The following is a 26,091-nucleotide window of genomic DNA, read 5'->3' as shown; positions in this document are numbered from 1 at the left end:
TCACTCTCTCGCTCTCTGTCTCTCTCTTTCTTTTTTTTTAAAGATTTTTTATTTATTTGACAGAGAGAGAGACAGCGAGAGAGGGAACACAAGCAGGGGGAGTGGGAGAGGGAGAAGCAGGCTTCCCACCGAGCAGGGAGCCCGATGTGGGACTCGATCCCAGGACCCTGGGATCATGACCTGAGCCGAAGGCAGACGCCTAACGACTGAGCCATCCAGGCGCCCCTGTCTCTCTCTTTCTAATAATTTCTGGGCCACTGTGATGGGAAAGGAGACTCCAGATTAGGTCTCAAGGCTTCCTCTGGTTCTGATCTCTTAAGGATGGTTGAGATTTCATTGACCAAGCAAGAGAACAAATCACTAAGATGGCAAGATTTTATGTAGCTAAAACCAAACTCCAACACAACTTCAGTACATTGAAGGCTTACCCCTTTCCCTCCTCCCAAATGGAGACATGGTTTGAAAGTTCAAAAGGCTCATCATAAATTTCTCACTTCTTTTTTATTGTTCATTGTAAGGCAAGAAGTATATAGGACGGCTGGCTCAGTGATTTTTCCACTCTCCAGTTTTTTGCCTATAGCATTTCTGACATTCTCAGATCTTCTGAGGCTCTTTATTTACTTTTTTCTTTTTCTTTTTTTTTTTACTTTCTTTTGATTATAGAGCAGCAAAAAGCACTAGAAAGCTTGGCCCTGGTGCATAATGGACGAGTTCTATCCTAGAGTACCAGGCCTGATATGTCCGGGTGAGATGCACTGTGGGAGCTCTGGAAAGGGAAAGGGGATGTTCCTTCACAGGCTGGACTTGGGAATCATTCTATTTTAAAGGACAGCTGTTGTTCAATACTCATTGAGCGGTGACCATGTTCTAAGCGCCACAGAAGCATGTATATGACTTGACATTTGAAAAGAGGAGACTAGTTTTTATAGGAACCGGTTATTTGATACGATGATTGTATGGAAAGGGGTAGAAAGGGATTCTTGGTGCTTTAACTCTTGCTAACTGAGAAAAATGTCACATAGATTGCCAAGATGGTGATCCTGAAAAACCATTTACAATATTCAATTAACAATAATTAAGGAACTCAGTGGGAAGCTCCTTACTGACTTGCTAAATAGCAAAAATTTGTACTTGGCATTCCCAGTGGGTGAGAGAAAAGATAATAAGTACCCAAAATGTAAAGACAATCGAAATGAAACCAATTATGACAAAATTATATTACTCAAATAGAAACACAAGTCGAATCAGGAATATTTAAGTTTTTGACAAGAAATATTAAAAAGAGATACAGTAACGTTTTAGCCATTAATTGATCATCTAATCTAGTGTAGTTCTGGGAAGGGAGCTGCTTTATAAACCTCCAAGTTTTACATATGCTGATAAGGGACCACAGTCTATTATAACAACCTCATATCTTTAGGAGCTAGTAAAGGCTAATTTTCTGTTAATATAGTTAATAATGAACCATAATTGATTCTATTACCAATGGTCTCGAAAAGACAGTTAGCTAGTCATTTAGCCCATCTTTTGACAATCACAGACTCAAAAATACTAATGCTAATTTGATTTACTATATTCAACTTTGCAATTTTCAACTATTCTCCACCAGCTAATTTCCTAAGGCATTACAACAAAGACTCTTTTTTTCTCCTACCTTTTTATAGGTTTTCTCTCCTGCTTTGTTACGATCCTTCGCTTCCCCAATAATTTCCCCTCCTCCACATATTTGAAATGGTACAATCAACCTCAGATTTGAAATAATCCTCCAATATCCAATCCAGTACAAGTCAAGGGTTGTCTACATATGCTTATCATGGAGGAAATCTAAAGCATGGAAGACTTCTTAGGTTTCATTTAATCCAACCTTCCCATTCCTCCATGCATATGTATTTATATGCACATTTCGCACTGACAAATACTTAACTCTACAAACCTAACCTAGTCTGATCTCTGGCAAGGAAAAAAAACAAACCATAGTATATTCATCATTAATCCAGCAAGCATCTGTAGAAGTTTTCCTCTGGTGGACTCTTGTGTATGTCCAAACCTCTGTCGGGCGAACTGAATCTTTGGGTTTTAAATATTCGGTTTAAGTATTTAATACTTTAATATTTTTAATATTAAATATTTTAAATGATTGGTTTGAAAATTAATAAATGAATAATAAATAAAACCTTTAAGTATGTTTGAACAAAACCCTCATATTTATTATCACAGAGCTAAGCTCAATCAATCTTTTCATATGAAAATAACTCTGAGGAAGGCATAAATCACAGCGATCTTGCAGAGGTAAACCTATCTGTGTGTATGCGTGTGTGTGTAAATATAAACAGATGTGTATATATATATAAATATGTTTTTCAAAAACTTGATCATACTTTTCTGTGGCTTGCTTTTTTTCTTAATATGTTACAAATATCTTTCTATTCCAACTAATAGATACCAATTTTACCAATTTAATGGCTACATGATGGTATGGTTGTAGTTTACCTCATTTATCTTCTGTTGGTCAACATTTAGGCTCTTCTGGTTTGCTTGTACACACATTTTTACATACTTATCTGAGATCTACTCATTCAACTGGGATGAATTTCTGCAGGTCATAGAGTTAAACCTTTAAATATATATTGACAATTCGCCCTCCAGAAAGGTGGTTTTATTTTGCATGGGTAGTGTATGAAAGTGTCAAATAACCCATCCAGTACAACTCAGGTTTTTCTTTATATGATAGATGAAAAGAGGTATCTGGTTCCATTTGTATTCTTTGGTTACTAGTAAGGTTGAAAATGCTTTCATATGTTGAATAGTCATTTCTCATTTAGTAAATTCCCAGATCATGTTCTTTGTTCACTCTTATATAGTAAGGAGACCCTTTATTATGTACATCTTCAGTCTTACAAATGCTTTTCCTGGTCCGTATTTGGCTTTTAAACTTGTTCCCAGGATTTTTTTCTGGCTATTTTTGTATGCTAGTTTTTAAAAAATAAATGTTAAAATCAGTTTTTAATACATTTCAAAAAATAATTCCATTTGGGGGACTGATAGAGGTTTTGTCAAGTTTTGAAAACAGTTTTAAATGTTGGGTATGGAGGGCGCCTGGGTGGCTCAGTTGGTTAAGCGACTGCCTTCGGCTCAGGTCATGATCCTGGAGTCCCGGGATCGAGTCCCGCATCGGGCTCCCTGCTCGGCAGGGAGTCTGCTTCTCCCTCTGACCCTCCCCCCTCTCATGTGCTCTCTCTCATTCTCTCTCTCTCTCAAATAAATAAATAAAATCTTAAAAAAAAAAATGTTGGGTATGGACTCTGGGCAATGGAAGCTCCTTTGGCCGTCTATCATTCATTGAGTGCCTCCATATGGCAAGTGCTAAGCTAGCCGTCATGGGGGCTACTAGAATGTTTACACCTGATCCCTGTCTTCAGATCTATGCAGAACAAACAAGCAACACAACTCCTCACAGTTGACTATGAGTAAACATGAGAGGATAGGATAGCGGTAGCTTTGGAGTTGAGAGTCTGACAAACTGGTTGTTGAGAGGAACTTGGGGGGAGATGTGTGGTTGCTGGTGAGCCAGTTGGTTTGCTTCAGTGGCATGACTGGTTTAACTTGGGGATTTTGTAGATGAATGTGCCACCTTCAATTACACCCTGTGTCTCCTTCAGGGTATATATCTATTCTGATCCAGTAATGGATTCTCCCTTGGAGCAGAGTGCCGACTTGGTCCTACTAATCCTGGCCATCAGGATATTTTCTTCACTCAAACAAAAGCAATGACCTGATCTAAGGTACTTTACTAGGGAGAACGCCTGCCGATCTCTAAGATTTCCATCAAAATCATAGTTTGCCAAGGTGTAAGCTGACCGCATCCTTTATAGGCGTGTGGATCAGCCAGCTGGCAAGTCCTGGCCACTACTCTCGCCAGGCAATCAGCCAACAACACAGCACTCTGAGCAAGATTCATTCCCACTGCAACATTTATTCTATTTTATTTTCTGAGGTGTTAGCTGCATTCTGTTAATTGGGACCTTTTGCAAAGTCTTTCAGACACTTTGAAGTGTCCGTTCTCCCATCAATTTCTGGTGAAAATTTATAGTCCTGTCACATGGGTCTTCAGCAAGAAATCTGTAAAAAGAGTGAAGGTGATTTTTTTTTTCCTTTACCTAACTCAGTGTAGCAGAAATGAGGCAGTGGAACTGTCAGTCATTTCTAAGGATGCCAATTTTCACTGCTTGACAATCTGAAATGTAAAATTTCAGCTATTTGATGATATGCCTGAACATAGCCCATCCCCCGGATCCGATGATAAGTGTTGAACAGCAGGTTTGGGGCCCTTTGCTTAGGCATGATAATTTAGGGAAATAGTTAGCTCATCAAAATTGGCTGGGTGCCCTGTTTTCATATTATCCAGACAGAAGTCACTGAACCACAACTTTGCTGCTTAGAAACAGGCAGTAAACGGGAGGGAGTGGGGAACTATGAATAGTTACCATAACCAGTCATGAAGTGCACTTTACACTCAAGGATGAACTATCACATGTTAAGTTGTACCCACAGATACGTCTGGGAGAGCACTCCACAGATCTGCTGGCCGAACTCTGGTCTTTGCCAGCCAGCTGACCTGAACCAAGACCGAGGACGCAGGGAACCAGAGGTTCTTCGCATGTGAGAGAGAAAGCCAATTGATGGCTTCTAAGTTCTCAAGCTCCGTGTTCTGAGGACTTGGTTGAAGAACTACATTCATCATGTCTCCATTTGGTTAGACTCTACTTTTAAAATGTCACTCTTTAAAACGAGAAACCTAAAACTCATGAAGCAATGACTATTTATTCAGTCTCCGCATGTGGTTCAGCAGAGCATGCCCTCTGTCTCACCTTAAGAAGTTCACGTGCTCACAGTGGGTGAATAAAGGCCGGGCACAACTACCCATGGGCTGAGATAAGAGAGGTGAAGAGGACTGTGGGGTTTGGAAAATCACAGATGTGACCCTTTCCAGCTCCTTTGTTCGAAGACTGAGCCCGTGAGAGCTGGCTGGAGACTGCAAGCGGGTTTCATGGAGTATTCGGCATTTGCTGAGAACCTTGCACGAACGTGAGATTTCCAAGAGATGAAACTGAGGGAATTCTAGGCAGAGAGAACAGAATAAACACAGATGCAGACATAAGGAAGTTCAGACAATATTTAAAGAATTCCTGAACTCAAACACCTAGAGACAACAAATCCAATTTGTTTGCAATCCAGGTTAAGGTATTAATTTATCTTTTCTGCAAATATTTATTGACTACCCACTGTGTAGGACACACCACACTTGGCGCTGTAAGACATCCAAAGATGACTCAGGAAGTTCAAGTATAGGTTTAAACTAGGATTTTAAATAATAAAAGAAATATATGCATATTTTGCATAAAATATGGAAAACAGAAGAGGACAAAGAGCTAAATTAAAAATCACCTACCTTATTTAAGTTTATAGACTTTGAAAGTAATGTCTCATCTAGCACACAGAAGCAAAGATATAAATTTGGATGAATACAGAAGCAATCACTGATTAGCTCAAAGCAACATTTAAATTGATCTTTCCAGTGAAAAGGCATTAGAAAAAGCAATCTAAAGAACACCTGTTTAGATGCAGTAGAATCAACAATTAGGATCTTCAGGGAATGAGGAGTTTTCAGCTGCCTTTACTCCAACGAGAGGCAATAGAGCTTAGCATTTTTATTACTGTAATCAAGAACATTAAGGGGACCAGAGGAAAATATTCACACCCACCTCTTAATCTTCAAGAGGAGGCAAGTCCCTTAAGCCACTCACTTAATTAAGCACAGGCTGGGGTTGGGGGAAGGGGTCCTCTGTAGGATTCTCCGTGTGACTCTTCCTCAGAATCTGGGCTCTAGACTTTAGAGTAAAAGAAAAAAAAAATATGGTTTCAACTTCCAGACCCAAGGAGACCCAGGCAGTGAATGTGACTGGCGTAGAAGCGGAAGAGGTATGCTCAGTGCCTCCATTTGGCCTCTAGTCTAGAGTGGGGGGTGCCATCCCCCAAGTGTCCGTGTTCAGTGGGCGCTGCATGACTCCGGGGAGCGGCATTCGCAGAGACCCTGATGGGCGTGCCAAGCGAGAAAGCGTGGCTTCACCCCTTCCTATCCCCTCTTCAGATGCCTTCCTAACAGTAACAGAAATAATGGTAATAACAGCTAGCATCTATTTAGCGCTATGTGCCAGATTCCATGCATTTTCCGTGCAAAATCCCACTGATTCCTTGCAACCACTCCATGAGCAAGTAATATAAAGATCCCCATTTTGTAGATACTAGAGTGATCACCCAATAAATGTATTATCCCAACTGGGACACTTTTTGAGAGCAAAAGGAGGTGCTGTTACTGCTGATAGTGGGACGACAGGTGTAAACCAGGACTGACCCAGGTGAACCAGAGCACGTGGTCCCCCTGCAGATAAGGCTGCTCACGTGCAGAGTCAAGGCCAAGGATACTTGGCAGTGTTAACCTCAGAATGTTTCCACTGAACAGCTTTCGTCCTTGTGCCAGGCCTTCCTGTGCTTCAGTGTTTTTATCTGTAAAATGGGGGTGATGAAACGACTTCATACAGTTATGGAAGGATTTAACCAGGGTGAAGTACCTACGGGATGGATAAGAACTCAAAGCAAGAGCCACTAAAAACCTCAGTTCCCTCTCTAGTGCCCCTGCAGAGTCCAGGCCTCCGGAAGCTCAGGCAAGGCCCTTCACTTCTGTGGCCCTCAGCTGGTTCGGGCAGGTAAGAATGGGGCTGAACTGAGGGCAAACATTCCTTTCCGCTCGGACATTCCTCCTTCTCTGATTCCTCTGGAGTTCATCTATGTTCACCCACATGCAAGGAGAGGAATGCCCCCCTCTCTTCTGCTTTTAGTTCAGAGAATGGAGTCCTTTTGCTTATGCTTACTTTCATTCTCTAGTGCTTTCCCTACGTGGTGGAAATGGTGAACCTGGGAGACCTTTCTCTCCCTTCTTCTTTCCGTTACCTTTTGCTTGTGCTGGAGCTCCTGATGTGGCTCCCTTTTCAATGACAGGGAGCAAGCTGTCAGGCTGGTCAAGGAATCCCGTTTGGATCACGCCTATGACCTTGTCCTTTCTTGGAGTCACAAAATGTCTGTATGAGAAAAAATAGGCTACAAATTGCATTCAAAGGTCACATTATAATGCCTATGTGAGGACCATTTTTCCTAAGAACAAACACTGGAATTTCATTGAGAATGAAACACAGGAATGAATCAAAGGCAGTGGGCGGAAGGAAGAGCATGCAGGCTTGTGCTTAGGAGATGGTTCCTCGCTGCCACCACCACAAACCCTCGGGGCAGGGTGGCCTCCAGAAAAAGGCAAGGACACTGGAGCATGCTTTTTCCTTTCCTCCTGCCCCCCCTCCCTTCCATATCTCAAAGATAGTAATGGAGCACCAATGATGTGGCTTTCAGGAACTGTGCTAGGCTCTGAGGGTTGGAGTAGAGGAGAAAGTGGATAGACACAGTCTCTGCCTTCACAGAGCTTCCATCTTCGGGATGAGAGAGAGGAAAATCTAATTACCACATGAAAATGTGTCAGTGGGACCCTGAGAAGCACCGTGGAGGAGAACTACATCGTGCCATAGTGAGGTCTGACCTAGTTAGGGAGGCCAGGCAAGGTCTCCCTGAGGAAGTGGGGAGGCTCCTGCGGAGACGGGAAGGATGAGTCGGCATTCCGGGCAGAGGAAGCAGCTTGTGCAGAAGCCCTGAGGTGAGAGGAAGCTCTGAGGGTTTGAAGAACTGAAAGAAGGTCAGAGTGTCTGGAGCTCTGAGAACAGGGGGATGGGGTACAGGATGGGGCTGGAGAGGGACAGAGGGCCTGTAGTCCTCTTTCAGCATTTAGGATTTCCCTAAAAGCCACGGGGAATTTCTCCAAGTGTTTTCAGCAGGAAGTTGAAGGATCAGAGTTTATTTGAAGATGATTGCTCTAGGAAAATAGGTTCAAATGAGTCAAGAAAGGAAGCGAGGGAATAAGGAAATAAGGAATCACGGTAGCTAATGTTTATGGAACATGTTTTACTACGGGCCAAGTATTGGCCTATGAACTTTATACACAGCTCATTTAATCCTCACACAGCCCTATGGGCCAGACGCTACTATCCCTCACTTTTCACGGAAGAGGAGATTGACACACAGGAAAATTGGGCCAGCACTGGTTAGCTAGAAAGTGCTGGAACCAGGCTGTGACCCAGCGGTCCATCTCCAGATCCCACAGCTCAGCACTCAGTCCCGACAGCACAGATGCTCCTTCCTGTCCTCAGGCCAGGCAGGAGCCGAGGCAGTAGCAGGGGGCTTGTCCCTGGCTAATAGCTGTGGACAGACAGACCCTACAGCTATTAAGTGGCAAGAACTGAAAAGACTCAGGCCGGCAGCTGGAGTGAAGAGAATCCCAGGTTCCTGTGTGGGAAGAAGGTGGGAGGGGTTGCAGCAGAGGGGGCTCCGGATGGGCCCAATTGGAGGTGGGGAGCTTGGGTGGATTGTAGGGACCTCCTTACAGTTCTGGACCTAAGGAAAAGAAGACAGCTTTGGAAACCCAGTGTGAGCGCTCAGGTTTTCTTACCTTCTTCTCCTCTTAGTGGGAATTCTGTGCGGTCTGCTAAGACTGAACCACTTAATTCTCTTCTTTTAAAAGCTAGGCCTCCGCCATTTCTTTCCTGCTTCATTTATTCAACATGGTGTTTAAATTCTTTTAGTTGGTAAAAGGTTTGCTTTCGCTCTGACTGCATTCCTAGAAATTCTGTCTGAATTTTGCTTGGATTCACATGCCCCTGGATTGCATCCCCCCTTCTCAGAATTAATCTGAACAAATAGCCATGTTTTCTAGCTTCCAAACACTGTTCCAAACGACGATTGATGCTCCTAATTCTGACGCTGGTCAGCTTTGAGCCTCAGAAGGTACACACTGTTTTATCTCAGCGGTGCACTTCAGGTATCTATGTGCTCAAATTTAAGCAAAATGAACTGTTCTTACGTACAGCTGCCACTAAAATACATTTTTAAATACACAGTTCCTACTCTCTTGCCTCAAGATTAGTTTTGGAAAACTTGCTAAAAAACAATCTTCTTACAGATTTTAAGTTCAAACTACTGGACCACACAAACCAACTTGGCAGAGCTGTTCTCTGATACACATATGTGCATTTACACACACACACAGTTTTAAAAAGGAAGATGAGGGGATGCAGTATTGCAAAATTTCTGTAAATTCTAAAATCTATCACCAGACAGACAGTTTTAACAAATTAGTCAGAATTATAATTCTAACTTTGTAGGGTACCTCTGGCTAAGCTATCTCTCCCCTAATGATTCCACAAAAGCAGCTAGACTCCATTTAGGCTTCTTTGTTAAAATGCATTGGGAAGTGGGGGTAGATCGTGCATTCATCAGTTCCTGTAATGATTACTGGGTGCTTACTAGTGCCAGAGACTGTGGGAGGGGGCACAGTGATGTGCTAGAAGGGGCATAAACTCCATCTTGAATTTCAATCTTATTGGGAGAATCGGACTAAAGAAGCAATCAAATTCAGAGTTCCTGGAGGAAGAGAGCTGTAAGCCAAGACCTGAAGGATGAGTAGAAGTTATCCTGGAGAAGAGAAGAAGGAAAAAGAAGAGGCAGAGGGAATGCCATATTCAAAGACTCAGAAGTGAGCAAGAACGGTGGACATTAAAGAACTGTGAAGTCCAGTAGGGCTGGGTCTTAGAATGCAAGAGAGGGGTTGGTGAATGAGACCAGGTCCCAAAGGGTCTTATAACCATGTTAAGGAATCTGGAATTTATCCTGAGGGTAGAGGGAAGCCCTTGAAAGGGTTATAGCAGGGAGTGTGGAGAATCGAATGAGGAGAAGCTATTTTAATGACCCAGAGAAAATGGTGGCCTGAAATAGGATAGTAGCTGAGGGGAAGATTCAAAGGGTTACTGGGAGGTTGGCCATAGGAGAGCAGGGGAGGGGCGAGGTGACAGGACAACTCCCAAGTCTCTGGCGTGGCCAACTGGATGGATGACAGAGCCATCCACTGAGAGAAAGAGGGCATGGGGTACCTGATGGGGGGGGGAGGGGGCAGAGAGAGTGGTGTCAGGTTTCTGCAGGCTGAGGCTGAGGTGCCTATGGGACACCCAAAGTAGATGACCACTACCAGCAAGGTAGTTATTTAATTCGCTAGTTAGTTATTGAGGCATCTAGACTAAAGATAGAGACATGTAACTGAAGCTAGCTGAAGGAGCAGATGAGAATGTTCAAGAAGAGGTGTCCAGTGATTTTAGCAACATGGAAGTCACTTGTGATTTTGAAGGGGCAAGTTCAAGGAGGGTGGTGGAGACAGAAGGCTGGTTGCAGGGTGAGCACAGGGAGAGGAGCAGGTAATAGGCAGCGTAGGCATCTCTTTCAAGAAGTTTAACGAAAAAGGAAAAGAAGGTCTGGGGCAGCTGCTGGTTTTAGATCTGGGAGACTCTGGTGAATTTAAGTATCAATGCTAAAAATTCAGGAGGGAAGAAGGGGCTGAGAGCTCAGCAAAGAGAGGCATAGGGGAAGCTGGGGATGACATCCAGGGACTGGGGAAGGTAAAGAAGGTGGAAGGATAAGTGTGGGAGAGGAAAGAGCATAGGCTTGGCTGTGGGGACGGGCTGAAGATGTTCTCACTGAGGTTTCTATTTGTCTGTTAGCGCAAGGCAAGAAAATCTGTTAAGATGGAACTTATTCTTTTCCTCACAGTTAAAAAAAATCCCAAGTAAAACAAGATTTCATTTTTTTACCTATCAGATTGGCCAAAATAAAAATATTCACTAAGTCCACCCCACTATGAAGGATACCTTCTTTAATCTATTTCTCATGCATACACAAGAGTGTCTACTAGGGAAAATGAGGGTTCATTTTACTGATCAAGGTGAGTGGCCACAGGGGCCGGCCGAGAGGAAGCATTACTTCTGGGTGTGTCTGCGAGGGTGTTTCCAGATGCAATTAGCATTGGAATTGCTAGGCTCAGTAATGTAGATTGTCCTCCCCAGTATGGGTGGTCATCACCTAATCCGGTGACAGCCTAAGCAGAACAAAGGCAGAGGAAGGAGGAATTTGCCCGTTTTTCTTGCCTCACTGCTTGAGCTGAAATGTGTCATCTTCTTCTGTCCGGGGACTGAGATTTACACCATCAGCCCCCCTGGTTCTTAGGCCTTCAGATTTGGGCTGAATTACACCACTGGATTTCCTGCGTCTCCAGCTTAGACAGCGTATCTTGAGACTTCTCCATCTCCTTAATCGTGTAACCAGTTCCTCATAATAAATCTATGTGTCTATATATATCCTATTGTTCTCTTTCTCTGGAGAACGCTGACTAATATAATGCCCATGCCCATTTTTCTACTAGGTAGTTGGTCTTTTCCCTATCGATTTTTAAGAGTGGAGAAGGTTTGAAGTAGGCTTTACGGAAGAGAGAAGACATGAAGAGGGTTGGTGTTTAGGGCAGCCACCAGGCTGCATCCGGAGCTAAGTACAGAGCTCTGCAGGCCTCCTCACATTGAATAGCTTTTCCCTCAACTGTCTGTTTGCAGCCTGGCCTGTGATTTCTTTCTCCTAAAGGTTTACAATTCCCTGAGGCCATTGCTGACCAACAGGCCTGCAGTCCGAGTAGGAAGGAAGGAAGGCCCTATTCTTTTGAGTTCCCATTGTCAGCCTGTGGGTGGGTGGGAGGGAGGGAGAAGTGCCTAAATCCCTGAATCAGCTCCAGGAATGGACTCGGGGCCTCGTTGCTGGGTTTTGGTGTTTACTCTGGGCACCAGTTTCCCCTACTTGATCTAAAGGGTGTGGCCTTCCAGACCCCCAGTGAACCAACCCACATCAGCTCTACTGGACACTGGCCTTCTGGAGGCAGATCTTGATGCTGCCTGCCCCAGCTGGGTGCCTTCCTCCGTGTAGTGACAGCTGCTCTCTTTGTCTACACACAGTCCTAGGCCCAAGGGCCAGACAGCACAGGGCTGAGGATGCAGGCAGGGTGGGACTGGGCTTCCTCAGCAGGTAGCTGTCTCCCTCCCGCCCTTTTGCATTTTCCAGAGTCCCACAGATGGGAGTTCGGAGCCTGGAAGGCGTGAGAGGCCAAGTTATGGAAAAGTAAATGGAAAGCCCAGCACGTACCCTCTCCCAGGGCAGAACTTCGAGCTTCCGGCTACTCAGGAAACCTCAAAGTGGTGTGCAGTGTTTTGTAAAGCTGTCATCACAACATTCAAATCACAGAGTTAAAAATGGCCTAAGTAATAAAAGGATAGAAACACATTTCAATCATTTATTAGCACACGGGATGTGCCAGGTGCTGTGCTAAAAGGCTTTACATACATTGGCCCTTAAACAACCCTATAAGATAGTGACCATTATTATCCCCATTTTACAGATGACAAAAGTGGGGCTTAGGGCTGCTAAGTAACTCTCCCTAAATCACAGGGCAAGTAAGTGGCAAAGAAGGCATTTGAACCTAGCGCTAATGTGGAAACTCGCAAACCCAGCATTAGGCTAGGGCATTGTGCGTCCTGCTGATCCCATCAGTGCAGATGTGCCCAGGGAGGCCCTAACTGACTGGCGAGTATACTTGACGTTGCTCAATGCTCTGCAGATTCCTCTTTTCCTAAGAAAGAGCCCTGCCTAAGAGTTCTGCCCCAGGAAACTCAGTCACATCACAGGTTTTCAAAAACAGACCCACCTTAATAAACAGACACTTTCCCTGAGTCCACCTGAGCCTCTCTTGTTTGGTGACCAGATGAAGGACGTGCCCTGGGTGCATGATGGCTCCACCCACTGCAATAATTACAAAAAGGGAGATTCACATCACAGGTCCTAATATTCAAATGCATTAGAAAGGCTAGCATTTTTCAGCTAACCTTTCATAACCATTGCTTTTAGATTCCACTTCTTTATTTTTTTTATTATGTTAGATTCCACTTCTTTAATTAAAAATAATTTCTTGTCCCCACCTCCTATCCAACCCTTTTGCTTGTGAGTGGAGGTTGAAGCTTGGAATCCTGGCATCCATGGAGATTTGACTTTGAGCTAACAGGTGCTGGGGTGCAGACCCATAACTAGAATCCAGAGGGACACATTATTTTCTTTTGCAACCCTCTTGATGGCTGAAGGTGCTAACCATGTCACTATGTAGCAGGTGAAAAGGAAATTGAGCACAAAGAAAAAAATGACACACCCCTCAACCCACTGTTTAAAAAGACCAACATTCAAAACATGTGGACTGTGGAATTTTTTTTTAAACTTTTTACTTTTATTGTTTAGGTTGACGCTGATCTGAAAGGATCGCCTTTCTCTGTAATATGCACTGCTGTAACAGACATTTATGAAGACTGAGCCACATGGAAATGAGAAGATGCTCCTACCAGCAAATTATTATAGTCGGTTAACTCCTCCAAAAGATAGGCAATTTTGTAAAATTGTTCCAGTATCTGCTTCCCCTTTGTCTCAAGAACCCAACATTTAGAAAATCCCTTCAAAATTTCTTAAGCCACAAGTAGTACATGCCTTCCGAAATGCTAAAAATGCCAAAGCAGTATTTTGATTTTCAATGCTCTCTCTCTACTGCAAGTTCCTGCGTCATTATTGTAAATGTCCTCGGGGTGGGGAGAAATGAAGCTTTTTTTCCATGGGTAGCGGAGGTGACTCCAATCATAATTTTTGGTTACTAATAAAGAAAAGTGCAGCCAACTGAAATGGCCCAAAATAAATTGTTGTTGAAACTAGCATTTTTAAAATTGGTATAGTTGGAATCTCAAAGGCTTAGAACTAATTTACAAATGGTAAGTCACAGAGGAAGCTCAAAGAGGCCTCACCTTCCAGGTTGGGATCAAGGAGCACAGCTTGGCATCCGGTGGGTCCCTCTTTGAGCAAGACAACAGGGACTGCCCGGATGGGGTTTCTAAGCTTGAGGAATACACTTCTTAAAGTCCTTTATTACTTTCTGGTTCTGTTTTCTATCTTGAGGGGGATAGGCGTACAGGGGCAAACAAGGAAGGGAGGAGCAGAAAGGAAAATATATCGCCCAGTTAGAGAAACTTGATGGCATAATATCCCAATGGATGTGAACTAAATTTAATTGGCAACTGTGCCCAAAGAAGGTCACTTCAAGAGGAAAATTCCAATTTGTGGAGTGCCAGGATTATAGAGGTCAATGGCAACTCCTCTCAAGTTCTAAGAGCTGTTCCTTCGGTTCTCTGCCCTGCCCCTCTGTCGCCAGCCCATCCTCACTCTTAGGCTACACTGTGATATGATGTAAAAGAAAGCTATGTCTGAAGAACATGTCCTCCCCAGGAAAGGCATTACATTGTCTGTGATAGGGGAGCCAACAGTGTCTTTGGAGACAGGACCAGGTATGAACCCTGGCTGTCCCAGGTACAGCTACGTGATGCAGTCAAAGTACTTAACCTCTCTGAGTGTTAGAATGCTTGCACGGAGCACTGGGTGTTATACGCAAACAATGAATCATGGAACACTATATCAAAAACTAATGATGTACTGTATGGTGACTAACATAACATAATAAAAAATAAAAAAAATGAGTGTTAACACCAGTCAGAATGGCTAAAATTAACAAGTCAGGAAATGACAGATGTTGGCGGGGATGCGGAGAAAGGGGAACCCTCCTACGCTGTTGGTGGGAATGCAAGCTGGTGCAGCCACTCTGGAAAACAGTATGGAGGTTCCTCAAAAAGTTGAAAATAGAGCTACCATATGATCCAGCAATTGCACTACTGGGTATTTACCCCAAAGATACAAAAGTAGGGATCCGAAAGGGTACGTGCACCCCGATGTTTATAGCAGCAATGTCCACAATAACCAAACTGTGGAAAGAGCCAAGATGTCCATCGACAGATGAATGGATAAAGAAGATGTGGTATACATATATACAATGGAATATTATGCAGCCATCAAAAAGAATGAGATCTTGCCATTTGCAACGACGTGGATGGAACTGGAGGGTATTATGTTGAGCGAAATAAGTCAAACAGAGAAAGACATGTATCATATGACCTCACTGATATGAGGAGTTCTTAATCTCAGGAAACAAACTGAGGGTTGCTGGAGTGGGGGGTGGGGTGGGAGGGATGGGGTGACTGGGTGATAGACACTGGGGAGGGTATGTGCTCTGGTAAGCTCTGTGAATTGTGCAAGACTGTGAATCTCAGATCTGTACCTCTGAAACAAATAACGCAATATATGTTAAGGAAAAAAAAAAGAAGAAGAAGATAGCAGGAGGGGAAGAATGAAGGGGGGAAATCGGAGGGGTAGACCAACTATGAGAGATGATGGACTCTGAAAAACAAACTGAGGGTTCTAGAGGGGAGGGGGGTGGGAGGATGGGTTAGCCTGGTGATGGGTATTGAGGAGGGCACGTTCTGCATGGAGCACTGGGTGTTATGCACAAACAATGAATCATGGAACACTTCATCTAAAACTAATGATGTAATGTATGGGGATTAACATAACAATAAAAAAATCTTCAAAAAAAAATGAGTGTTAGAATGTTCATCTGTGAAGTAAGTACAGTGGAACCTGCCGTGTATATTTTTGAGTGTGACTGTGAAGGAGTACATAAATGCAAGCTTTTGGAGTCCCACTGCCCGGGTTCTCATTTTTCCCTGACCATTTTCCCACTGTGTGACTTCATATAAGTAACTAACTTACATATGCCTTATATAAACATTTCCTCGTAAGTTCTTTTAAAAATTAAATGAGATGTTGGTACACCTCTTGCAAGTAAGTATCTCGCACAGAGTAAAATGCTTAATATATATTAGCAGTTATTATTATTAAATAACATGTGTAAAGTGCCTAGGATTTAGCCAGGAAGGTATGTTCTATAAATGATTAATTATACTTACTAGTTCAGGGGCACCTGGCTGTCTCAGTCAGCAGAGCATGCAACTCTTGATCTCGGGGTCATGAGTTCAAGCCCCACGTCGGGTGTAGAGATTCCTAAAAAAAATAAATAAGCTTAAAAAAAATTATACTTTCTAGTTCAAAAGCTGTAACTGGTGTATTTTGAAACATCTTCAGTTATTCAAGCTAAATACACAGGAACATCTCTCTGTACTTTTTAAATGTTGTATGGAAGTAGATAACACACATACAGTAAAAGTGCAGACATCTCAAGTATAAATTTAATTATATATTAACCCATGACTTTAGAATCGAGAAGCTTTCTCTGCTGAGTCTGTCAATTAGAAGAAAGATTACTTTATCTAATTAAAATGACAGTTTTAATCAGAGAGAGAAAAGCAGAAATGTAACACTGAATATACACAATTTTTCTTTTTACCAAGAAATAGCACACATTTTATTCACATAATTATCCACCATCCTCACTCATATTTACAGATTCCTATACTCTGGTTTCTCTTCAGATCGTATAAATCTTTCGCCTTTTTTTACGTATTCCTTGGATTCACTGGAACATTGGCAGTTGCCAAGCAGAAGTGACCCTTTCATAAAAGTGCCTGTGAGTTTGACCTGACTTAGAATATTAAAAATTTTTTTCTTTAATTGATTACATTTTACAGGAAGTTCAACAGCTTCTCTTGAAAAGCTTGACAGACAGATGTTTTGCAACTGAGTGAAGCAGAAACACCAATACTTCCTGGCTGTAAATATTCTTTATTCTGAAAGATCTGTCTGAATTCACCCATCACAGGCAAATGACAATTCCTCTTAGCGACTCCTATACCTAGCAGTTGACATATTTATTTTGACAATGATTCTAAAGCTCATTCTGATTTCCAAAACATTCAAATGTGAAAAAGCAAATGTCTTAAAACTGAGGAAACATTATTTTGATACTTTGCAACATACATTTCACTAAAAGCAGTATTAGGTTGTCTGTGTGTAAAAAAAAAAACAAAAAGAAAACTGTACCGGACACTGTGATTAGGCCTCTACTTGGCTTCAGATTTTGGGAGCTAAGTTGTACGAGGAGCAGGAGATTCAAAGTGACAAGTCCTGAGTGTTTTCTCCAATGCAAATATTACTCGAGGCAACTTATCTTTCATATTAATAATCATCATCTCTTTGGAGTGCCTACTCCGTTCTAAGGCACTATGCTATGTACATTATCTCCCCTAGCCTTTATAAGAGTTCTATACAGTTAGTATAATTATTTACAGACAAAGAAGGCTGAAGGAGATCATTGTTTAAGCTAAATCCTCTAGATGGAAGACCCTGAATTTGAACCCAAGCCTGTCAGACTCCAACACTTAGACTCTTTCAAGTACACACAAGCTTCTTCAGTTGTAACCTGTTAAGTACATCTAGTGTATTCAGGATACCAGAAATGACTCCAAAGGGGTAGAAGGAGTGGAAAAAGGATAAATGTTTATATCCATACGTGTGTGTGTGTGTGTGTGTGTGTGTGTGTGTACTGGGGAACTTCCTTTCACTGAAGCTACATAAAGCTTAAAAACTTCACTGCCGTAGACAGTTGGACAGAAGGTCAGGTTGAATTAGTGAAAAGTATAAATTGCAAATTCATTTTAAAAAACATAGAGTTTCGTAATACCATCTGAATTTCAAAGTGGATTCCCACCCATTGTCTTCTTTCATGTTCCTACGAAGCCCTTGAACTAGGCAGACATGGTGTTATCAGCCTAATGGTACAGGTAAGAAAAACAAGGCCCTGAAGAAGTTAGGTGCCTTGCCTATGGTCACAGAGCTATTTGGTGATAAACCCCCAGCTCCCTCCTCTGCAGGGTGACCTAACAAATTCCTTCTGAATTACCAGATAATTATTGGATAAGAATGATATGTATTCTTATATTAATTATTCATATATGAGATTGCCTCAAGCGCTCAAAGATGTATTTCAAACATTCCCCTCGTAAGCTCATTTACATTGCTCTTCTGTACTACTTAGGAAGGCAGAGTTTGCTAAATGAAGGAAAATTTCTGCCCAGATCCCAATCAAGTTATTATAAATTCCAAATTAATAGGGCCTAAATAAATAAGAACTTATTATGGGGCTAAAAGCTGATAATGTTATTTGTTTCTGATATCTTTTTTCATTTGCTTCAATTCCAATTCGAATATTTTATCTACTGCCTATTTTTTTCTGTTTCCTCATTAGAGAAACAGGGCAAGAGAGGCACATGAGGAAAGAATTACTCATATATGAATAAAATTAATAACCTGAAATTATAGAAGGGGGCGGAGAGGCATCTTTTTGGTAATTTATCTTAATGTTTAGTAACAGCAATTTGCAGTAATGCAATAACTGATCTTCACTTCTCCGGAGTACGTGTTGCATTTATCCGTTTATGCTTTACTTACATTTTCTCATTACTCCATTTGTTAAATTATTTAAACTTAGAAGACAACTTCTAACTTATTTTTTTTTTAATTTTTATTTATTTATTTGACAGAGAGAGACACAGCGAAGGAGGGAACACAAGCAGGGGGAGAGGGAGAGGGAGAAGCAGACTCCCAGCTGAGCAGGGAGCCCGATGCAGGGCTCGATCCCAGGACCCTGGGATCATGACCTGAGCCGAAGGCAGACGCTTAACGACTGAGCCACCCAGGTGCCCCGACAACTTCTAACTTATTAACAGTAAAGCAGTCTTCTGAAATGGGAGTCACGCAAATAATTACTTCATTTTTTTATCCAGATTTTTGGGAACCAAGATTTTTTTTTTAAGATTTTATTTATTTATTTGAGAGAGAGAGTGCACACAAGCAGGCAGAGAGGTGGGCAGAAAGGCAGGCGGAGAAGCAGACTCCCCGCTGAGTAGGGAGCCCCATGCAGGACTCGGACCCAGGCCCTTGGGTTCACGACCTGAGCCAAAAGCAGACGCTTAACCTACTGAGCCACCCAGGCGCCCCAGGAACTGAGATATTTTTGTCACTTACCCTGGGATTTATAGGCACTAAAAAGCTCGAGATCATTTACCACCCGGCACAGGGAACTCAGCTTTAAGGGCTGTGAGAACTTACCTCTCTAAACTAAACTTTATATAAAAGTCATCTGGGTGGAAATGTGGTTTTCCTCATGCTGGCTTTCCTTACACTTCTGAAGAAGTCCTAAGGGATTAAGATGAGTGAGAGACAGACCGATAGCATGAAAGGCCCAGTGCTCTCAGAGCCATTTCTTCCCTGATTAAAAAATAATGAATTTTTTGTTTGCTTGGTGCAAGGAATAAACACTCCTGGATTCCCTCTGTTCCGTGGCTCTCCCTCTGGTCTACAGACGCGCCACAAAGGCTTCTCTGTTCCTTCCCTCAATCGCATTTCTCATTCAGACGTCCTTCCTGTTTGGGGTTCTATTTCTTACTTCCATTTGGTTCTTTCCTTTCCTGTATGGGCTTCTAAGTTTGTGTTCAGGTTTCTCACATTTTTCTATTTTTGAATTGTTTCTTTCTGCAGGACCATCTCTGTGTCTCACTTCTTTATCACGTTGCTCCCTATTTTGTATCGGGTATTATTCATCGTCTTTGTTTCTATTTATTTCTCTTCTTCTAGCTCTGATTTCTTTATCTCAGGGCCCCTTGTTTCCTCTCCTTGATTCTCCTGTTCCCATCTCGATGCCCTTTGACCAAACATCCCTTCCCTACCCCCGACTTAGAGCCACTAAAGAAGCACTCCGTCTAGACTGGAAGAGAAAGAACAGAATAGCAAGAGAATAGAGAGGTGGTGGACCGAGACTGGGAAGGGCAAGTTTAGTCATGCTAACGACTTCCCCATCCTCCCAGGGTCCTCCACCGTCTGCAAGTGTCACAGCCAGGGACCGAGGCAACACAAAGGATAGGAAGCAGGAGGAAGTCAAGGTGAGTGCTGGGGCAGCGACAAACTCGAAGCTGTTCCTTAAATACCGCCAGGTCAGCATTCATCCGAGACTCTACAAAACAGGACTATGTTTAAAGTCTGGAGCCACTCAGATCAGCTTCCCGGCAAGCTAGAACCCAAACTCTCTAGAACCTAAAACCCAAGGTCACTATAATCTGATACTGAAGGTAAGTATAATCAATGTTTCCACTTGATCCTAAGTTACTTCAAAACCACCTCTAGCGGGGTGCTAATGCCCCCCTCCAGAATACACATCTTCCTTCTCAAGACGGCTGTGACCTAGCCCCACTCTTGACACTTTTTTTAATTTTTAAAATATTTCCAGATATGTTTATAAATAAATCACGCCTTTTAGAACCGCCTTGCTGCCACTCAGTTGTATAGTGGAGGAAAACTCCGTGACAGTCACCACTGTGGGAAGTTTGTTTCTCTCTTATCCTTCAGGAAAGAAGAAGACGAAGACGAAGACAAAGAAGACGAAGACGAAGAAGAAGAAGAAGAAGAAGAAGAAGAAGAAGAAGGGGAAGAAGAAGGAGGAGAAGAAGAAGAAGAAGGAGGAGGAGGAGGAGGAGGAGGAGGAGGAGAAGAAGAAGAAGAAGAAGAAGAAGAAGAAGAAGAAGAAGAAGAAGAAGAAGAAGAAAAGGAAGCATAATAAATTTTTAAAAGCCAGATGAACAACAAGCTCTCAGAAAAACAATTTTACCAGCCCAGTAGTAGTAGTAAGATGACCAAATGTACAAACAACGTGACCTTTCCTCCTTCCCCTCCCGACACCTGGGGTGACGAGGGTGGCCCAGGGTGGCCAGGGCGGGTCCTGAAGCATTGTGTAGTCATTAGTTTGGGGGCAGCAGGGGCCAAGGAGATGCTTTTCATTTCACTTTGGAGCGCTGCTGGGGAAGGATGATGACAGAGCTGACTTCGTTTTTCCTTTTTCAGGCAGGTGTCACTGTGTTGATTTTGAAACTGAGCACCAAGGAAAATACCTCGCCTGTTCAAAATCTTCAAAACAACAACAAACCTGCACTTTTCACATGTTTTTTATTTTGACAAAAGAAGTTTTTTTTTTTTTCCTTTTTAGGGTGAGGTAAATAGGGGAAATTACCCTAAGTTTGTAACACTGTTTGCTAGGATCCTCTCTGATGTCAGTCCTTGGGCTCCTCCCACCCTGGCCTACTCTTAAGACAAAGGAGAGAAGAGCTGGGTCTTAAGGACAATGAAAACAAAGGTTCAGGGCTGAGGCCTTTGTCCAACTTTGCACAGATCGAGGTTGGGTGTGAGGAGAGTGCATCCCCGGGCAGCCAGCCTTCCTGGTAAGGCAGCTTTAGGCCTGGGTCTGCCCGCTCAGGGCTGCCTTCACAAGGGGACCCTTAGGTCCAGGGGCTTCTCTTTAATAACATCTGAGGATTTTTGGGTTTGTTTCCTGGCTTCTTGTAAGAAGATAACAAAAGGATGAGCGGAGAACTGAATCCATATAACAGAATGACACACACAGTTAGGAATAAATTATATTCCCACAAATATACATACAAAGATTAAGCACTGGCATTCCAATTTAGTGGTGATGCTTCCCAAGAAAATTTTAAAGTAAAATAAAAAGAGAGAAGAAACAAAGCAAAAAGTCCTTGGCCAGATAGGGTCCAGTTCCTGGTATTCTTGAGATTTTCAGTTCTGTTTTGCTTGTGACCCTCTTGCCCCTAATTCCTGTCTCCATGGTTGGCATTAGATGGGTCACTGCCTGGTCTTAGGACTTTCATTCCCTTTGGTGAATCCAGCGCTGTCTCTGTCTCCATTTGGTAAAAAGGTGTGCTTTTTATTTTTTTCAAAGATCTTATTCATTTCTTCGAGAGAGAGAGAGAGAACATGAGTAGGGGGGAGGGGCAGAGGGAGAGGGAGAGGCAGGCTCCCCGCTGAGCAGGGAGCCCGATGCGGGGCTTGATCCCAGGACCCTGGGATCATGACCTGAGCCGAAGGCGGACACTTAACTGACTGAGCCACCCAGGCATCCCTAAAATGTTGGGCTTTAAGCATCTGTGTGCACAGTGTTGGCTCCTTGACTCCTGCACAGAGCCAAGCAATGGTCCAAGTTAGGACCATATGCTCCCTCCCAGCCTCTACACTGGCCTCTGCACCTCTCCTCTCTGCCATGCTACAGAGGGAGGGTTTACTGGCTCTCTGCACTCCACAGAAAGAGGACTATCTCCAGGCTGAGGGTTCCCAGAAAAATCTACCACCATAGTGGAAAAGCCACCCCTGATACTTATTTTGTCACACAAATATCCACTGCTGGAATGGGCTGAGGTTTCTCCCTTCATTTTTTCCGACCATTGTTAAGGATTCGTGACTTGAGCGGATCTATTAGTTTCCTAAGGCTGCCATAACGAAGTATCATCAAGTGGGCGGATATCTACTTAATAAATAGAAACTGATTGTCTCACGGCTCTGAAGGCCCAGAGTCCAAAATCAAAGTGTGGGCAGGGCCGTGCTCCCTCTGGAGGCTCTGGGGAAGAATCTGTTCCAGTGGCTCAGTCGTTAAGCGGCTGCCTTCAGCTCAGGTCAGGATCCCAGGGTCCTGGGATCGAGCCCCGCATCGGGCTCCCTGCTCTGCGGAGAGCCTGCTTCTCCCTCTCCCACTCCCCCCTGCTTGTGCTCCCTCTCTCGCTGTGTCTCTCTCTGTCAAATGGATAAATAAAATCTTAAAAAAAAAAAAAAAAAGAATCTGTTCCAGGCCTCTCTCCCAGCTTCTGGTAGCCTCAGGCATTCCCCGGTTTGTAGATGCATCCTCACTCCAATCCTCTGTCCCCTCACCATGTTCTCCCTGTGTCTTCATCTTCTTCCCTCTGTGCATCTGCCTCTGTGTCCAAATTTCCCCTTTTTATAAGGACACCAGTCAACGGCCTCATTTTCACTTGATTAAATCTATAAAGACCCTCTTTCCAAATGAGGTCACATTCTGACCTTTGCGGGTTAGCACTTCAGCATATCTATTTTGGGGGACACAATTCAGCCACCATCAGTAGACAACCTTACCCTATAAATATTGTCTCAACCTACAAGGAAAACTGCTCTCTCTTGTTTGGTGCACCAGCACGTAGAATGTTCTGAAGTAGAGTAATAACAAGATCCAAAAAATAGGGGTACCTGGGTGGCTCAGTCGGTTAAGCGTCTGCCTTCGGCTCAGGTCATGATCTCAGGGTCTTGGGATCGAGTCCCGCATCGGGCTCCCTGCTCAGTGGGGAGTCTGCTTCTCCCTCTCCCTCTACTGTTTCCCCCACTTGTCTCTCTAGCCGCCCCCGTGTCAAATAAATAAAAAAAAACTAAAAAAAAAAAAAAGAAGATCCAAAAAATGGTAAAGAAGAGCTGCGCGGTAGGTTATATCGTCGCCTTGGCTGGAGGAACCTCCGCTTGGCCCCTTGCCCTCGTGGGCTCTGCTCAGCCTCCTCTTCCAGTTTCCCTGAAAGAAGCGGTTGTCTGATGGGTCCTTTCACCTGAGGTTTCTTTCCTCAACTCCCAGCGCCTGGACGCATCCGGGCTGTTTTTCCTTGCTGTTCCGGTTGGCTCTCACCAGTAACAAGGAACTTCTCCTCATTATTAACGGGGATAGGGAGGAGTGCTGAAAAATGTGTCAACACAAGTACTAGTGGTGGCCCAGGAGCAATTCACACTCCTTATGGTACAGCTGTGATGTAAGACTGAAAGGGACATTTAATTGTGCTGCGATCCTGAAATGAAAAATAATTAAAAAGAGAAATCGTCGGGATTGGATTATTACTGCATTCTCTTCATAAAATGAGAGCACATTTGTGTTAATGAACATCTTGGGTTCTCCTAATTTTCTAGGCAATATTCATACCAAACGCACGATACAAATCTTATCCTCCAGGGCTCGCACAATGACGTGGTTAATCACCTTTTCTTTGCATAGCACTCCTCCTGCCTCACCAGATTCTCTTATCGGCCTCCTAAGTTAGGGCAACAGATATGATGAGTAGGTGAGAAAAATGACAGGGTTCAAATTGTGGGGGGATGCATGGGGGCCTGGGTCTCCAGCCTATGTCTCCCATCCTTCCAGCAGGCTGCACAAAGTGATGGTGCATGGATAAGACATGTTGATTTCATTTACAGGTTGGGCTCGTTTTCGGTCTTATTTGAACGTTCTGTTTTTGATTTTTATTTTCCAGTTTTTCTAGTTGGGTCAGCCTTGGGTAGATAAGTTGGATCAGAGGAGAGATCCCAGTCTGACTACAAAGGCTTCCCTGGCAGGTGGAATTTAAAAGGGAAGGCGGTGAGAATAAGCTCGGATGAGCCAGGTGAGAGCCAGCCAAACCCTTGTTTTTGCATCGAGCAGACGGGAGCACTTCATGCAAAAGGGAGGGGGAGGACTGGATTTCCTTTCTTTTTTTTTTACTTTTCCCCTCACTTGGAAAAATTTATGTTTTTCTTTCTGATAATTCACTAGCACTGTACAAAAGTAAACAGTACAGAGAAAGTGAAGGTTTCTACAATGTCAGTATTTCTCCACCCTGGCTATGGGCAGCTACACCGACAACGTTTCAAGTTCTTTTCGTCCAGACTTCTTAATACAAACACTGTGGGGGCGCCTGGGTGGCTCAGTTGGTTAAGCGACTGCCTTCGGCTCAGGTCATGATCCTGGAGTCCTGGGATCAAGTCCCGCATCAGTCTCCCTGCTCACCAGGGAGTCTGCTTCTCCCTCTGACCCTCCTCCCTCTCATGTTCTCTGTCTCTCATTCTCTCTCTCTCAAATAAATAAATAAAATCTTAAAAAACAAACAAACAAACACTGTGTAGGTCTACAGCTTTATCTAGATATAAATAGGGTCATTACCAGGGTCATAACATTCTGATTTTTCTACACTTTCTCTTCTTACAGTGCAGGGATTTTCCCATGTCAAACCATGAAGATGTAACCTATTTAAACAAACAAACAAACAAACAAACAAACAAACAAACTACATTTCATCTCTTAAAATAAAGCAATTCTTGGGGCGCCTGGGTGGCTCAGTCAGTTGAGCAGCTGCCTTCGGCTCATGTCATGATCCCAGGGTCCTGGGATGGAGACCCACATTGGGCTCCCTCCTCAACAGACAGCCTGCTTCTCCCTCTCCCTCTGCCCGCTGCTCTGCTTACTTGTGCTCTCTCTCTCTGTGTCAAATAAATAAATAAAATCTTTTAAAAAAATAAAATAAAATAAAGCAATTCTTGCACAGATTCAAACCATACATAAAAGTATAAAGTGCAAAGCAAAAATCTGCCATCCTTTACCTCGAGTCCTTTTCCCTGAAGGTAACCACTATTTAACTACTTTAACAGTTTCCTATATTTCCTTCCAGAAATGTAAAAATGTAATTATTAACTCCCTATACACGGACATATAGATAACTCTTACTCTGTTCTGTACCTTGCTTGGTGTATGTAATACATCTCGAGATTTTAAAGACTCAGTGTACACAGAGATACCTCATTGTTTTTGACAGATGTCTAATATTCCATTGCATGAATATACCATTATTTAACAGTGTTCTGTTAATGGACATTTAAGTTGTTTTAAAATTTTGTATTAAAACAAATGTGGTCCTAGGGGCGCCTAGGTGGCTCAGTTGGTTAAGCAACTGCCTTCGGCTCAGGTCATGGTCTCAGGGTCCTGAGATCGAGCCCCGCATAGGACTCCTTGCTCAGCTGGGAGCGTGCTTCTCCCTCTCCCTCTACCTGCTACTCCACCTGCTTGTGCTCTCTTTCTCTGTCAAATAAATAAATAAGAAATCTTAAAAAAAAAAATAAAACAAATGGTCCTAGAGTAAACATCCTTATACATACATACATCTCGAGATTTTAAAGACTCAGTGTACACAGAGATACCTCATTGTTTTTGACAGATGTCTAATATTCCATTGCATGAATATACCATTATTTAACAGTGTTCTGTTAATGGACATTTGTTTTAAAATTTTGTATTAAAACAAATGGCCCTAGAGTAAACATCCTTATACATACATACATCTCTGTATACAGAATAAGACATCAGTGCTCACGTCTCCACCCTCTCACCAGCCCTGGGCATAAGCACTTTATTTACTGATTTATACTTTTAGAAAAACTTTTGCCGATTTGTCCGTTGATATCTTGTTTTAGTTTTCATTTCTTTGATTGTTAAGGAATCTAACCCTATTTTATATGATTTGTTACCCTTAATTGCCTGTTTATAATGTTTGCTTGGGTGTTTAT

General features: G+C 43.0%; 1 protein-coding gene across 1 annotated transcript in view; it reads right to left on the bottom strand.

Moving 5' to 3' along the window:
* Positions 1-3,290: 3,290 nt before the first annotated feature.
* The window catches only part of LOC118017127, a 34,164-nt gene continuing 11,363 nt past the window's right edge, over positions 3,291-26,091 (bottom strand). The window contains exons 2-6 of the mRNA XM_035015060.1: positions 13,857-13,963; positions 12,725-12,819; positions 7,009-7,136; positions 4,869-5,118; positions 3,291-4,119 (exon numbers count right to left, since the gene is read on the bottom strand). Of these exons, the coding sequence (XP_034870951.1) occupies positions 4,038-4,119; positions 4,869-5,118; positions 7,009-7,136; positions 12,725-12,819; positions 13,857-13,963 (662 nt within the window). The 3' untranslated portion in view covers positions 3,291-4,037. The remainder of the gene's footprint in view (positions 4,120-4,868; positions 5,119-7,008; positions 7,137-12,724; positions 12,820-13,856; positions 13,964-26,091) is intronic.

Source organism: Mirounga leonina, unplaced genomic scaffold, assembly GCF_011800145.1.
Source record: "Mirounga leonina isolate KUSES-001 unplaced genomic scaffold, KU_Mleo_1.0 Mir_168, whole genome shotgun sequence".
In the NCBI taxonomy this organism is placed as follows: domain Eukaryota; kingdom Metazoa; phylum Chordata; class Mammalia; order Carnivora; family Phocidae; genus Mirounga; species Mirounga leonina.
This window is presented reverse-complemented; position numbering and strand designations above follow the sequence as displayed.